The sequence below is a fragment of the Pantherophis guttatus genome, chromosome 2 (genome assembly GCF_059756535.1).
Source record: "Pantherophis guttatus breed Tessera chromosome 2, ASM5975653v1, whole genome shotgun sequence".
Classification (NCBI taxonomy): Eukaryota; Metazoa; Chordata; class Lepidosauria; order Squamata; family Colubridae; genus Pantherophis; species Pantherophis guttatus.
This window is the reverse complement of record NC_142064.1, coordinates 203561581-203578105: the sequence shown is the minus strand read 5'-3', so window position 1 is coordinate 203578105 and position 16525 is coordinate 203561581. Positions and strand designations below refer to the sequence as shown.

General features: G+C 39.0%; 1 protein-coding gene across 1 annotated transcript in view; it reads left to right on the top strand.

The window, feature by feature from the left end:
- SPINK5 (serine peptidase inhibitor Kazal type 5) overlaps nt 1-16171 on the top strand; it is a 34296-nt gene extending 18125 nt beyond the window's left edge. The window contains exons 9-15 of the mRNA XM_034401373.3: nt 6007-6116; nt 8817-8901; nt 11109-11236; nt 12828-12891; nt 14350-14471; nt 15145-15193; nt 15651-16171. Coding sequence (XP_034257264.2) covers nt 6007-6116; nt 8817-8901; nt 11109-11236; nt 12828-12891; nt 14350-14471; nt 15145-15193; nt 15651-15662 — 570 coding nt within the window. The 3' untranslated portion in view covers nt 15663-16171. The remainder of the gene's footprint in view (nt 1-6006; nt 6117-8816; nt 8902-11108; nt 11237-12827; nt 12892-14349; nt 14472-15144; nt 15194-15650) is intronic.
- The last annotated feature ends 354 nt before the right edge of the window (nt 16172-16525 follow it).

The following is a 16525-nucleotide window of genomic DNA, read 5'->3' as shown; positions in this document are numbered from 1 at the left end:
AGTTGCCCAGTTTTGCTTTTTGATATGCCGATACTAAGCAATACATGCAGGGAACCCTGTGATTTACTTGAAGGTTCATCAGAGCTCTGCTGTAAAATTGCAAAGAGGTGTAATGAGGTGTTGGGAGATGATGAAGTCTCAAATAATAGTTCCAGCATCCTGTATTTGTATGTCATTCCTATTACGCTGAGTTTTGACACAAACTATTTTTGCCTCAGGCTGAGAGCAACTTAATGATACTAGTATATTGAACAGGATCTTCATTGTTGAAAGAAGATGACAGTGTTAAAACAAAAGTATTATTTACGATGACTCTCTCTTTCTTTGGAGCAGTGTTGGTAGTTATACAGGTAGTCCTCAACTTACAACAGCTCGTTTAGTGACCGTTCAAAGTTACAACGGCACTGAAAAAAGTGACTTATGACAGTTCATCACAGTTACAACCTTTGAAGCATCCCCATGATCATGTGATCAAAATTCAGACGCTTGGCCACTGGTTCATACTTATGACTGTTCCTGTGTCCCAAGGTCATGTGATCACTTTTTGAGATCTTCTGACAAGCAAAGTCAATGGGGAAGTTAGATTCACGTAACAACCGAGTTACTAACTTCTCAACTGCAGCGATTGACTTAACAACTGAGGCAAGAAATGTCATAAAATGGGGCAAAATTCACTTAACAAATGTTTCACTTAAGAACAGAAATTTTGGACTCGATTGTGGTCGTATGTCAAGGACTACCTGTATTAGCAAAGTGGATACCTATTCTGCCTTTGATCAATGTGTATCCATTCATTAGTTGATAAAATCTAACTTTACAGGTGATATCCATATGCGTACTTGCCGGTGAAACAATCCTACCAGCTCAGGAAACTGAGTTAATATAATCATGATTAGAAGCTCAGGTAAAAAAAGTGCAAATCTTCCAAGTGGTATCCAAGAGCAAATTTGTGCATTTCATCCATTATTTCTAGAGGAAGGCCAAAAAAACCAAATAAGGGATTAGTTATGGAAATCTGATTACTATGAAATGCATTATGTATCTTAAATCTCCATACATTTTTCTTGTGTATTTATTAGATGTATACAAGAATTATCAGCGGTATTGTCAGATTCAGTTTCTAACTTTATAGAATGGAAAATTAATAGATCAGTGTTCTACCAAACAGTGCTATCAATCAAATATTGTGTGTCTCTTTTTAAAAGAACGATGAGGAATTTAACTTTGTCTTGCATCTCTTGTTTCTACTGGTAGTTCTGGTGGTATAAAATAATTGCATATTTCATATCTTGCACATTTTCCCCTTAGGGACTAACCACACGCAAAAAGCAAGGAGCAGAGAATGAGCAAACAACAATCTCTTTCTCATCTATCTCAGAAACTAGCAATCACAAGCATGCTGCTTTTGATACTGAAGATAGGCATCAAGACTAACAAACTTTGATCACAGACTACATGAACAGGCCTCGTTTCTCTTTGAAGCTCTTTAAAGTGGCACCCACGGCTACATGTTGTGGTAGCCTAGTAACGGTGAACCTTTTGGGATCGGCATGTCAAAATGTCAGAAAACACCTAATTTGACTCTACTAGCATGTCAAAAAACCCCATCCTCAATGAAGAGAAACAATTTTTTTTACATATTCATTTCTTTTCTTTTCTTTTTTTAAATGGCCAATCATGTGTGTGACACCGTCCCCCTTACCAGGATTTGCCACTCACTATTTACCTTCAGGTGGTGTTTTCTTTCTGTTGACAGATGCCTGAGGCCTATCTGAGGCAGCTTTGGATCAATAGAATAGAATAGAATAGAATAGAATAGAATAGAATAGAATAGAATAGAATAGAACAGAACAGAACAGAACAGAACAGAACAGAATAGAATGAACGGGAAGGGACCTTAGTGGGGTCTTCTAATCCAGCCCCCTGCTCAAGCAGGAGAACCGATACATTCCAGATAAGTGACTGTCTAGACCAGTGATGGCTAACCTTTTTGCCATCGTGTGCCAGGAGTGGGGGGGTTGTGCGCATGCCCACACCCATAATTCTATGCGCCCTGCCCCATGCATGTGCATAGCCCCCCCCACTCCCCCCGCTCCTGGGACGCAATGGCATGGTAGGCCCATTTTTTGCTCTTCCCAGCCTCCAGAGCCTTTCTAGGAGTCTGGGGAGGGCGAAAACAGCCTTCCCCACCCTCCCGGAGGCCGGAAACGGCCTGCTAACTTCCGGTGGGACCTCCTGCGCACCAGAGCTGAGCTTGCGTGCCCACTGATGTGCCATAGATTTTCCATCACAGGTCTAGACTCTCCTTAAAAACATCCACTTGAGGCCTTTGTTCCTGAAGCAGCTTCAGAGAATGCTCTCCTGCTGCATATGCAGGCTCCAAAAATTGTGCAAAAGCATGCCCTCTTTGTGTAAAATATTTGGAGGCTCTGAATGCCATGCAAGAGCACATTCCATTCTGTAGCCCCCCCCATCAAAAATGGGAGGAAGGATGGGCTTTTTTAAAAAAATTGATTTATATGCTGCCCTTCTCTGGAGACTCAGGGCGGCTTACAATGCATTAAGCAATAGCCTTCATAATTTTGTATATTTTTATACAAAGTCAGCTTATTGACCCCACAATCTGGGTCCTCATTTTACCTACCTTAGAAAGGATGGAAGGCTGAGTCAACCTTGAGCCTTGGCGAGATTTGAACTTGCAGTAATTGCAGGCAGCTGATGTTAATAACTGTTAATAACAGTGCTTTAGTCTGCTGCGTCACTAGGCGCGGCAGACTAAAGAGATTAGAAGCTGTCAGTGTTGGTGAACAGGCATGTCACCTTTGATACATGCCTGTTGATACTTATGTCATAGCTTCACCATCACTGTGCTAGCCATTTCAGTGGTTTATGCCATGTGTGCTAGGTAACAAAGTACTTTATTTCTCTGATCTGAATATTTCATTTAATTTCATTAAATGAAATTATATTAGACCACAGGTACTTTAAGAGTGGAGGAGTATTACCATCAGAGAGCCAACAGTTCTAGGAACAAACGTGTTTGGTGTAAGAAGCAGTTGGTGTGATGGCGTACTCTGAATCATCTTTTCTCCTTTTAATCCGGATAATCTCAAAAGTGCTTTTTTCAAAAGGCAACTGGACTTTCTTGGCTTTTTCTATGTAAACATTTCACTTGTCATCCAAGAAGCTGCTTCAGTTCTAACTGACTGGTGAGGAATGGAAGGATTTATATTCTTTGCAGTCATCTGGTTGTTAGTACTGAGAGTCATTGAGTCCACTTGAGGGTTTATCTGTATCCTCTGAGTCACCTGAATCAGAGTATAGATGGGTGTGGAACCTTCTTGGGATGCTGAAAGGACTCCATTGTAAAGAGGAGATAGGTGTTGTTGTATTCCTCCGCCTCTATTATAGGAAGACTGTTCAATTTTAACATAGATGGCCCCTTTGACTCTTTCAAACCAGTGGTCCTTTCCATCCAGAATGTCAACTTTTCTGTCTTCAAAAAGAGTGATCCAGATGCAGATGGACTGCTGAATCCTAGCCTGATGAGTTTGTCTCCTGTGTTGTGCCATGCATTTGTGAAGTAGTTGTTTTGTTTTCCCAATGTACAGGTCTGCACATGTCTCACTGCATTGCATTGGCTATACCCAGTGGTGGGATTCAGCCAGTTCGCACCTATTTGGGAGAACCGGTTGTTAATTTTCTAAACAGTTCAGAGAACCAGTTGTTTCGAAGAAATCTCCTTTTGTTTTTTTCCACTTTACAAGGCTAATCCTGTAAGGAAGGCAGGAAGGAAACATTCTAATGGTGTTTCTAGCCTAATCTTTATTGCCCTGCTTACAGAAACTGCCTCTGGGTAACCCTTATTACATTGTAACAGCTAAGGCGAAGCACCCATCGACGTGAGTGATGTTGAGTTAGCCACACCCACACAGTCACATGACCAAAGAGCCACACCTACTCAGCTGGTCATTAGGGCAGAGAACCGGTTGTTAAATTATTTGAATCCCACCACTGGCTATACCATATTGTTCAGTTTGTGTCTGGGTGTTCTGTCTTTGGGGTGGACAAGCTTCTGCCTTAATGTATTCCTGGTTTAAAGTGTGCAATTATATTGTGTTGGCTGAGGATCCTCCCAAACTTTTCATATATTCCAGCAAGATATGGAATGACAACATTGCTCCATTTATTGTTTTCTTTTTTGTCTGTTATGGAGGAGCTCCTGCTGGATCTTTTTGTGGACAAATCCAACAGGAGCGCCTTCAAACAGACAAAGAAGAGAACAACAAACAAATTTCTCCATATTGTACATAATTTAGTGGAATTTTATGACATATCGTTTAACTTGTTGTTTTTTTTAACTAGTAAAGTTCCAAACTTGATATATTTGCCTAATATATCAGTTACTTCCAACAACAAGTCATTTTTGTTATTTTTTTCACCACTCCAACTGTATTATGTTTTTTCAGAGGTACTTCTTTCCAAGTCTTCTTTCCAAATGTCCTACCTACTTATTTTGAAATACTTAAATCATAGGGCATTAAATAATTCATAGGCACAATAATTTTCATTTCAGGATGCAATGTTGCATGTTAACAAATTATTGCTTTCTTTCTTATGACTTTGTCTCTTAAGGAACCTTGCTCCTTCCTTCCACAATAAGCCTTATACAAATCATATTGCCAATTTAAACAGGTAACAAGTATTAACATTTTAAAGCCGAAGACATTTACAGCCTCCTACCCATATGGTTCAGGAATTTTGACAGATTTGTTTGTGACCCATTAATCTTTATATCCAACATCTCATTCCATTAACTATATTAGGATGAGAACCTCCTCCATGTTTACTTTTTCTGTTGTTGTTTATTTGGCTTTATTCTTTGTTTTTTGTTTTCCACCAAGCTCTTTCCTAAGACTGTAGATTGCGCTAGACCAGTGATGGCTAACCTTTTTGCTGTCGCATGCCAAAAGCAGGGGGAGCGCAGGGGGTCACGCACCCATGTGCCCACACTCATAATTCAATGCCCCCCACACATGCACACGCGACCACCTCTGCACTCCCCCTTCTTTTGGCAAAAAGGTTACCAGTGGGCCCAGTAGGCCCGTTTTTCACCCTTCCCAGGCTCCAGAGGCTTTCTTGGAGCCTGGGGAGGGTGAAAATGACCTTCCCCACCCACCCACCCCGGAAGTCCTCCAGAGGCCGGAAACGGCCCATTTCCTGACTTCTGGTGGGCCCAGAAGGCCCAAAAACCAGCTGGCCAGCGCACGCATGTGCATTGGACCTGAGCTAGGGCAATGCTCATGTGCCCACAGATATGGCTCTGTGTGCCAGAGGTTTGTCATCACGGCTCTAGACATTTCTCAAGGATTTCATAACAACTGCAACATTAATCTGATATATTTGTACCACCCAGGAGGTTCTACCCCTATTTAGAATATATTTAGAAATACTGGTTATGGTACAGAGGTACTTGCATATGTAAAATCAACATACATTGGCTATCTCATAGTACCCGTTCTATTAGTTGATTATCTTAATAAATATAAAATTTGTAGTCATGGTCAAAATTAAAACTTTTCAAACATATTAATGATCTCTTTCTATGGTTGCTGATGACTATGGTGGGAATGGCCCATCTGGGAACAACCGCATATGATTCAGGGATCTGGCTGTCCATGTGAGACTTCAAGCAACTTGTAGACTGAGGACTGGATGATTAAATGGAGACATTCTGAGCCAAGAACACATAATCTGTAACTCATAAAGTTTCCAAGGACTACCTTTCCAAGGTCTAAATAAGATGAATTTTACATAAAAGAGTTGGAGGATACAAGTGTTGCTGTTTAAAATTCTGAACTTTTGAATATTGCAATTTCACCATCAATGAAATAACAAAACACTTCTAAGGTCATCTGTTTCAATGGACAAGAGATAATCAATCTCACCTTGTCTCTCAAGGCCTCCATTTGTCCACAAGCAAATAATATACTTCTTTATTGACAGAGAAATTGCAATCAGCAGGATGGTTTGACTCAACCCAATGTGGGATATAACTCCTGCACAGGAGAGAAGATTGCACATGGTGATTACAGAACAAGTACCAATTGTGGAGGGTGAGTATGCTAAGTAGGCAAAGAACTGTGTAAGAGTAGCTATAGTGCAAAAGAGGAAACATAAAGAACAGTCAGTTCTCTATCAACCTGGCTTCTGACAATGTGGACTTAAGTTCATGAAAGCACCTGGCTTTCATGAACTATTTCAGAAGATAGTCTAGGAGCTTGCTTATGGATTTAGTTATTATGCTTTTATGCTCATATTGCTGTTTTCAAAATTATTGCAATAGAGTACATAATACAAACATGAAACAGTAAAAAACCCAAAATCAAACTAAAATGCAAATCTATCAAAATATAAATATGTGCAGGTGGGGCCAGTTTATTCTCAAGGCCCTCCAGAAAATATCTGTCTTTTCTGGTTGGTTGCACAATTAGTGAGATATTTAAACTGGATTTGATATTTTTATTCACCTATTGAGTCCTTCTAAGTACCCTGGGATAGACAGATGTTATTGTTTCATGATGTTAAGGCATCATCACAGGATGTAGGCTGTTTTAAGTAAAGCTGTTGATCAATGATGATTTTGTTAATGCCAGTGGTGTCCAAGTGGTGCTCCAGTTTTTTTGGGATTGCATCTAAGGCACTTATCACTTACTTTCTATTACTTTATGTTCCCTCCAGTTGTTGTTTGCAGGCAAACCATATTTCTTGAGATCTTCCAATGCACCATTGTTACTATTTTTTCATGCCATTGTTTCTAGTCAGTCTATGGGAACTTTTTGTAGCAGCTATCTAGGTGGTCTACTGTTTCTTCAGTTTCTTTCAGAGTTGGTATTTGCTGTCTGTTGCTGTCTTCTCAATGTTGGCTTTGTATACACTTGTTTGAACAGCATTCTTCAAAATGAAAAAGGTCTTCTGCAGTCACAACATAAGCCTAAGACTGAAAATCAGGCTTGTCAGATGTTACATCTTTTCTATCCTGCTCTATGGAGTAGAGTGTTGGTCTCTGACAGAAAACCACTTGAAGAAACTAGAAGCATTTGAAACTAGAAGCATTTGAAATTTGAACAGACAGCTGTTACACATAACTTGGGTTAACAAAATCACAAATGTGGAATTGATAAGCCACCTGGGAAAGCAAAGGGAAATCATCAAAGCCATTAAAAAGTGAAAGTTAGAATATTTTGGACATGTGATGTGACACCCAGAAAAATACGGCATCCTTCACTTAATCCTCCAGGGAAAGGTTGAAGGCAAATGAGGGCCAGGCAGAAGAAGAATAGCATGGCTTCAAAACCTAAGGGACTGGTTTGGACAAAACTCAGCAGCACTTTTTCATGCGGCTGTTGACAAAAATAGGATTGCCAACATGATTGCCAACATCCGATGACGGATATGGCACAAGAGGAAGAAAAAGAATACATTTGTTCTTAAGATTTAATTTTGTTCAGCCAGAATTATCCCCTCTGTCTCTTTCTTTAGCTTTCCTGATTTTAGCCATTGCCAAATCTTGTTATTGTAGTGAATGCTCCTTTCTGTATTTTCCCCCAAATAATATTAACTTCCAGAAGGCCAACAACAAAGCTAACAGCTTAATTTCCAGCATGAGGTAGTTCATAACTTGATGGCTGGAACAAAAAATACTTTTTCAATCATCTGTCTCTCTTCATCTTAAACATTGAAATTCTTGATGAAACAACCACATTTCTATTGGAGAAGGCAGTTCTGAATATACCTCAGTCCCACACATATAGGGCTTTGTGTAGACCAATACAGCACTTTGAATCATACCCAGAAAATTTATTGGTGGCCAATGTAGGGATGATAAAATGGGTCTTATATAAAAGTCATGCCTTTAATTTGGAAACATACAAGTCACTGCATTTTGTATCCATTGGCGCTTCCAAGGGAGGCTTCAACCCCATGTACAGAACATTGCAGTAATCCAGTCAGATAATGATAGCAATAACACTTAGCCTTATATACAGCTCTATAAGGCTTTATAGCCCTCTCTTAGCAGTTTACAGAATCAACGTATTGCCCCCAACAATCTGGGTCCTCATTTTACCAACCTTGGAAGGATGGAAGGCTGAGTCAATCTCAAGCTCATCAGGATCGAATTCCAGACTGTGGGCAGAGTTAGCCTGCAATATTGCATTCTAACCACTTTGCCACCCTTTTCCATTGATTAGTTCTGTCCTCTCAGGCAGGAGCAGAACCAATGAAGCACAGGACCCCAAGATCCAACCCTTGCAGGTGAGCTTGGATTCATCAGTTTCCCTTCTCAGGTTATAAAGTACAAGCAACGAATCCTTGGTAGCAATCTGGTAGACCAGACCAAGGAACCAATGCCTTAGGAAGGCTGAAACTATTTTACTATTTTTATTGAGATTGGCTCTAATAACAGAACCTTGCAAGTTTGGCTATGCTATACTTCCTCCTCCTCCTTATACTGAATTAGGGAGGTGACTTCTTGATCCACTACCAAATGTTATCTCGGACGTTAACAAACTCTGCAGCCCCTTTTGCCTACGCAATAATTTCTGCATATGTCTATCAAGGTCAACTTAGTCTCTATGTCAGCAAAATCCTACTCATGCTAGCATCTGAAGCCAATTCATTCAAATCATGCAAGAACATGTTGTGTTGATCATGATGCAATCTTGATCAGATTAGCATTTGGCATCAGTGAGATCATCACTGGATATATGTTCACCATTAAAAACTTAGATGAATGTACATATTATTTCTTCTAGGTCAGGAGACTCTTCATATAGTGCAGATTGTCGAAAAGATCTTTTAAGAAACAGAAAGAAAACTGGCGCTACCATTGACAGCAAGGTAAAAGTCTTTCCTAATATAAAAATGGAATAAATGTTTATCACTGGTCAAGAACCTGTATTTGGACAATATAATTTTAGTAAGATTAGCAAAGATTGGTGTTTCATGTTTCCAGAGTTGCTACAGAAAAAGTAGCATTTATGCTTAAGTACAAAACACCTTTAAAAATGGACACACAATTCTGTTCCATACATTGTAGAACAGCTTTATTGATACTGTCATTGTTGGACAGAAGTGTTGCCCTCTAGTGGCAGAAATCAAAGCAGTTCTATCATCTATTCAATTATTGGATCTTCTGTCAAAGGTGATCTTTCACAGGATATCAGCTGGATACAAAGAATGCAGGTGTGTTGTTGGGTAGGTAGATTTATTAATCCATCTGGCCTTACTTGGTATATAATGGTCTGGGGTAATAATCTACATTTCTATAGTCAGATCAACAGGTGGTAGTTTTGAGTTTATAGCTAATAAAGCTATAAAGCTTTATTATAGCTAATTCAAGACATTTTAATCAAGACAAGTCTATGAAGATCAGCAGTTATCCCTTTAGTTGGTAACTTTGTATATGTTTCATGATCTCTCCCCCATTTGCATTTTGGGTTTGCAAACAGCTATATTACATTTTGCACATATTTTACAGCTGAATCATAGATATTTGCAGTTGATAGAAATGCAGTCTTGTGTATAAATGTTGACAAAGCTGGCATATATTTGACAGACTGTGAGGATTAATATAACTCTTCAAATTTATATTACAAACCAGAAGCCAGACCACAGCTGGATCATTAGCCACTTTAAACCCCTCCAATCCATACATGAAGCAAACTGACACCTACCATGAAGATGTGGCACAGCCACGAACGCAAAGCCAAACAACAGCAATGCAGCTCACCAGCTCAAATCCCCCTGCAATTCAGACTAACCCAAGCACAACCAAGCCCCCACCCAAACAGAACACACTCCCATCCAATCAGAGCACAGCCAACCCCCCATCCAATCAGAGCACAGCCAAGCCCCCACCCAATCAGAACACACCTCCACCCAATCAGAACACAGCCAAGCTCCCACCCAATCAGTTCACACCCCCACTGGCAGTTAAAAGGAAGAAACAGCTGCGATCACACATTGCTCCTAGAAGCACGAAGCCGAAAACACCAGCGTGAAGTTGACGAATGAGACTTCGTTGAAACGTTGCCAAGACACTTCCAATTTTACATGGGAGAAAACCTGAATAACCAAAGACCTACATACTGTGTGTAAATATATATATACTCTTCGTAGGTTTTATGTGTGTTACGAAGAGTAAGAAAATAGATATTGTACCTTTACAGGGAGGATACATGAGATGTGGGTGTGGCTTACTGATGATGGCTAATGAGCCAGAAATAGATCTATATAAGTCTCTCACTAGGTAGCATAGGGCCTGCTGGCTGCCAGAAGAAAAAAGCCCAGAATCGAGTGGATGTGACTCCACTGAGCTAGGGCTGCATAAAAATCTTGGTTATGTAAGAAAAACCTGGCTAAAAGAAACACACACACACACACACACACACACACACACACACACACACATATTCTTTTCTTTTCGTAGACCTTTATGTGTATTTCTTTTTAGCCAGGTTCTCCCTACATAAACCAAGATTTTTATGCAGTCCTAGCTAGTGGATTGGGATTTCACTGAACTAGGGCTGCATAAAAATCTTGGTTTACATAGGAAGAACCTGGCTATACACACACACACACAACTTTTCTTTAAGCACCCAGAGCAGAGATAAAGATGTTACACTATGTCATCCGTATGTGAATTGAGCTTTACATGACTTCTACCCCAACCCAATGCCTTCTTTCAAACAATGTGCATTCTGTGCAGTATTGTCACCTACATTGACCACTAGGAGGTACTATGTGATTGTTTCATACTACTGGGGACTTTTCAGATGTAGGTAGACAGGGGGTTCTACCTATGGAATTCAAGCTCTCTATGAGGAATTGAAGACTATTAGTGTGAGACTGCACTGGATAGACTTGCTTTATAATAGACATATTTAGATCAACTTATTTGTATGTACTAATTCCATTTCCAACTGAAGCCAGTTGCAAGAAATACATTGCTAAATCTGTCCTTAGAGCTGGCTTTCATTACTTGAGCAAATTTAAAACTAGGCTGATGCTTGGAATGATCCTAGGTTTTTTGTTTTTGCTTTTAGCTGAACTGCATTATAATTCTAGCCAACCTTAAAAAGAACAAGACTTCCTGCCAGGCTTTGTGGTCTCCTGTTTGTGGCACCGATGCAAAAACATACAGCAATAAATGTTTCCTGTGCTTAGCAATTATGTGAGTATAAACATTGTTTCCTGTTTCACTGTAAAGGTAATTTGACTCATGTACACCTTTGCAGTAGAGTATTAATTGTGTTTACACCATAGCAAGCTATCTAATATTTGATTGGTGATTTGCTATGATGAACACAGAAAAGACTCAATTAAAATAAAAACAATGCAGGATAAGTGTGATGCACATACAAATATTATCTTGATCATTATTCTTTTGGAGACTTCAGGCTTGCTTAATGACTGATTAAGATAGAACTTGTCTCATAATGAGGAAGTGTATGTGGTGTTTATTTGGAAGCAGAGAATTGCAAATAACCTAGATCAGGGGTGTCAAAGCAGTGTTGTCATGGCATCATCATGTGATGTATCACAATTTTCCCCTTTGCTTAACCAGGCATGGGCATGGCCAGCGTGTGATGCTTCTGGCCCACGGGCCATGAGTTTGACAGCCCTGAACTAGATGATCTAAGAAATTCTAAATTTAATAGTGCTGACAAAAAACAATGACTGTAGAAATGTAAAGACATCACCTCATCTTGTGTGAAGATCAGGAACAGATTCTAAAATTTTGATGCAAATTACCAAGCATCTGTACAGTGACTTGTGAAGTTGACTTGACAAATTGTATCATCCACTGGATGATGAATGGTGGTAGACAATCTAAAAGGTCTGTGTGCCAAGTCTTTAAGTATTGGATAAATTTATCTGGATTTTGCAGCACAAAAGTGTGCTTCAAGCGTAGAGAATGTGCAGGCCTTTGTTTTAGCATAAACTTTCCAACAATATTCCCCATGAATAAATCCTCAAAACTGACCACTTTATTTGCTGAAAACCTTAAAGATATATCAGAGTTGGGATACAATGCTTGGGATTTCCCTTGTAATTTCATTGTTCTTTCTATTGGAATTTTAGATTCTATTTTACACATCAGAAGATACCAGATGAAAAACATAATTTAAAAAACTAATGAAATGAGATAACTTGAAGCAAAAGGGGGAAGTCCTTGCAGCTCCTAGAGTTAGAAGGTTTTTGCCAATAATAAATTGTGTGTTTGATCTTGCCATAACATAGCCATACAAGTCAGAAGGCAACAGTGTGGGGCCTGCAGGTACTAGAGTGGTCATCTTCCTTCCGTGATATTCTTGCTCTCTCAGATAACTTCACATTATTTTAAATATAAAAATAGCTGAAATGCGATACAAGTTGCTTGTTTACTCAAGAAATGTCAGCATTTTAGCATGGGAACTTCCAAAATTTGATGATCTTACAAACCTGGAACAATTGGAAAGGAAGAATCCAGTTTGTCATGCTAGATTACGCACAACAGCCAAGGTCTATAATGGTTACTAAGCCATATATTAACTCAAGAGGGTAAGTTATCAGAATTCCCAATGCTTCAGCTGAGATTTGGAGTATTTCTCCACTTTTAAATTGACATTTTTGTGTCTTCTGTAAATGTGAGTGTGTCTGTTGGTTTTATTTGTTCTGTAACATAGCCTAACCATTGGCTTTTTGACTGATCATCACAATAATTAGCTGGGATGATTACATGATCAAAACTCATGTAATAGCACTTTGTATGTTGCTTACAGGAATGCCACACATATCCCTGCAATAAAGCATGAAGGTGAATGTACAGAAGTCATTCATGAAACGGTAAGACTATATTTTTAATGATGGTGCCAGGACTAGGAATATTATTATTATTATTATTATTATTATTATTATTATTATTATTATTATTTCAATTTATATGCCGCCTTTGTCCGGAGACTCAGGGCGGCTTACAATGCATTTAAAAAAAACCATTATAAAAACATTTAAAAATTAAAACCCATTCACATCATTCATGGCCGGATCTCACAAGATCGCAACAGCGAGATCAATGGCCCCAGGCCTGCCGGAAAAGCCAGGTCTTCACTGCTTTTCGGAAGGTCAATAGGGTGGGGGTGGTCCGGACCTCAGGAGGTAACTGGTTCCAGAGACCTGGGGCAGCCACAGAGAAGGCCCTCCCCCATGGACCCGCCAGCCGGCATTGTTTAGCTGACGGGACCCAGAGGAGACCAACTCTGTGGGATCTTACCGGTCGCTGGGAGCTATTGGTAGAAGGCAGTCTCGAAGATAACCTGGCCCTGAGCCATGTAGGGCTTTAAAGTAATAACCAACACCTTGAATTGTGCCCGGAGACCAATAGGGAGCCAGTGCAGAGAATTGGTGTAATGTGGGTGTATTTAGGTGCACCCACGATAGCTTGCGCGGCTGCATTCTGGACCAACTGTAGTCTCCAAACACTTTTCAAGGGTAGCCCCATGTAGAGCATGTTGCAATAATCTAACCGTGACATCTAAAGGTGACAAGAGCATGAGTGACTGTGAGGAATATAATGCTTGACATGCTTGCTTGGAACCTAAAACCTTAGTTCAGTGGAATTTATTTTCCCCAAAATATGCAACTGATTGTCATGTTATATATGTATGTTGGGTGTTAAGATGTTGGAAGTTTCAGAAATAGGTATAAAGTGAAGGGCCATAACAGAGAAACTGATATCAAACTCATCTTTGAAGATTTATAGAATGAACTAGAGAACTATAGTTGAAAAACTTAATTACCCCTATGATTTTTCTCCAAGCACCCTTGTGCAACTGAGCAAAGAGAAATCCTAGCATTCAACCTGGTAGTACTAAGGTTTCTAAACGATCATCAGGAGGGTTCTTGTGTGAATGTTTTGTTGTCAGCTGTCCTGGAATTAGACAGTATTTATGAAACAAGTAGCCCTTGTTCTCATCATAGAGAATTCTTAAATAAGAAAAAATGGGGGTGGGGGTGGTAATGTGCTGAATTCAGCTCCATAAATATAAATTAAATCTAATGACATGCTGCCTCTCACCTGAATCGAGAAAGTTGGCAAAGGGATATCAAGAATGAGATCAGTTCCATAGTGACATTCCTTTTTACTAGTGGAATGAAATGGAATAACCCAAATACTAAGTTCTGCCAAAGACGTATTGCATTTCATTTTCCAAATTTGCAAAATATGTTTAATGTGGGAAGACACAGAAAAGACTCAAGTCTAGTTGGATTCCGCAAGTTGCCCATACCAGTAATTCTCTTTAGGTTGATTGCAGCAAGTATCCCCAAACCAGAGGACAAGTCCTTTGCAAACTGATCCCTCCAGAGGTTTGCGGCACTGATGGTGTGACATATAAGAATGAATGTGTGCTCTGCAATCAAATTCTGTGAGTATATGCTTACATGTCTCCTTTCCACAGTTTGCCTTACCTGTAGTCATCTTGGACAATTTTGTCTAGCTAAAAGACCAAAGTATTTGCCTTTGGTTTTTGCAAAATGGAACAAATGATCGCTGAAGAAAGAATTTATTTATTTTTGTTTCACAACTTTTACTCTAGCACCCTTAACCATTGCACCAAATTACCCCCCTCCCCATCAAAAGCAACCAAGAAGTATATAAACCAATTACTGAAATTTCTCAGACTGCTTTGTCTGATTTAATTCTGCATATGGTGTCTTTTCCTTTCCAGAAGTTAATATACATGCTTATATTACCTAGCCTCCCTTTTTATCCTCACACAATTATAAGGACTCAGATTTTCCAGCTGAAAGAAGACACTGTCATGATTTGTAAAAGATATTGCTACAGGGGCAGAAAGAGTCATCAGCAAAAATACAACTGAAATGTTTGAACTGAAATTAGGATCAAGAACATTTCTAAATTTTGATGGTGGAGTAGAAGTTCCTCTTAATACTAAATCTCTTCTGAGAAAAGTTTGTGATAATGTTCAACTGAACATGGATTTACGTTTGTATAAATAGCCATAATATTCACAATATTGTTCAATTTTAAATTAGGGATTTAACTGTGGTCTTTATATCTCTACTTTGTTTTTCCAGGAAAACTAAATCTGAGATTGGCATACAGAATATAGGACCATGCCCCAAGGTTTGTTCTATTCATTCTATATTGATTGATTCTAGAACAGTTTATAGCAATTAAGAATGTAGCATGTTACCATTTACTACGGTCATAAAGCCAGAGATAACAGAATCAAGGATTGTATGATATATAGCTAATGAAAAGAAAATTGAAAATGAAATGAAAATTGTTTCTAAGAAAATGAAAAGTTTGTATATTTTATGAAAAAATCTATGTTAAAATGTATTTTAGAAGGCTTCAACACACATTGTTTTGTACATTAAGCAAAAAAATATTTGAAAGCCAGTCTCTTTTATTCAAACAAGTAATAGTAGTAAGTTACACAATATTATTTGGAAGAAATTTCCTCATATATACATATTTATTGTGAATCCAAGTAATCATAACCAGTTTCATAAATAACTTAGAAAGATATTATTTTGTGGACAACTTGCTAGTGCTAAAATCCTTCTGTTTTCTCTAGAGGAAACTGTGAAGAACTGACATTCCACAAAACAGTCATATCTCAAGTGGTCTTCATCCTATTTTTAAAGAGTATGACAAGCTTACAGGAAAAGGACAATAACCATTACATTGGGTGGAAATGGGAAGACATTGTCCAAAGTCAAAGTTCAAATTATCAGATCTACTCATCCAGTCATTGATTTCATTCTCATGATCACCATAGACTTGCTTGAATATTTTCTCTCATAAATAAATCTCACTATTCATATTCAATTAAATAAAGAAAGAAGCTCTCTATCGTTTTTATTTTTGTCCATATTTTCCAGGCAAATATCATTACTTTTTCCTCAGTTATTATAGTTTTTAATAAATTGTTCATGTAAACTTAATTTAGTGCAAATATATTCCTGTTAAGAGTAAAGGCCAATTTAATATTTGAACGGTGTGTGTACATCCACCCACCTACCCACCACTATTGTTTCAGGGGTTGCATTGGTTTACAGTGTGTTTTCAGGTGTAATAAAAGTATAAAGCCCTTCATGTTGTAGAACTGTGTTAACTGAGGGAGTGTCTTTTTCCAATTATTTCTACCTGTCTAATCTGGTCCAGCAGGATGGGCATGCTCCTGGTCACATTACAGATGGCAGTTATCAGGAGGAATGCCTTTTCTGTCTCTGGAACACCCTTCTCCCAGGGATTAGGATGGATCTGACCAGTGGTGGGTTCCTCCCGGTTCGGTCGGGTTCGGCCGAGCCAGTAGCGGTGACGATATGACATCACCGAACCGGTTCTCCCCCCTGCCCCCCCACGTTATTCTTACCTTTTATTTGGCCCATCCCCAATCTATTGCTGCCTCCTGAGTCCCAGCTGATGACTAGAGGGAAAAAAACTGTT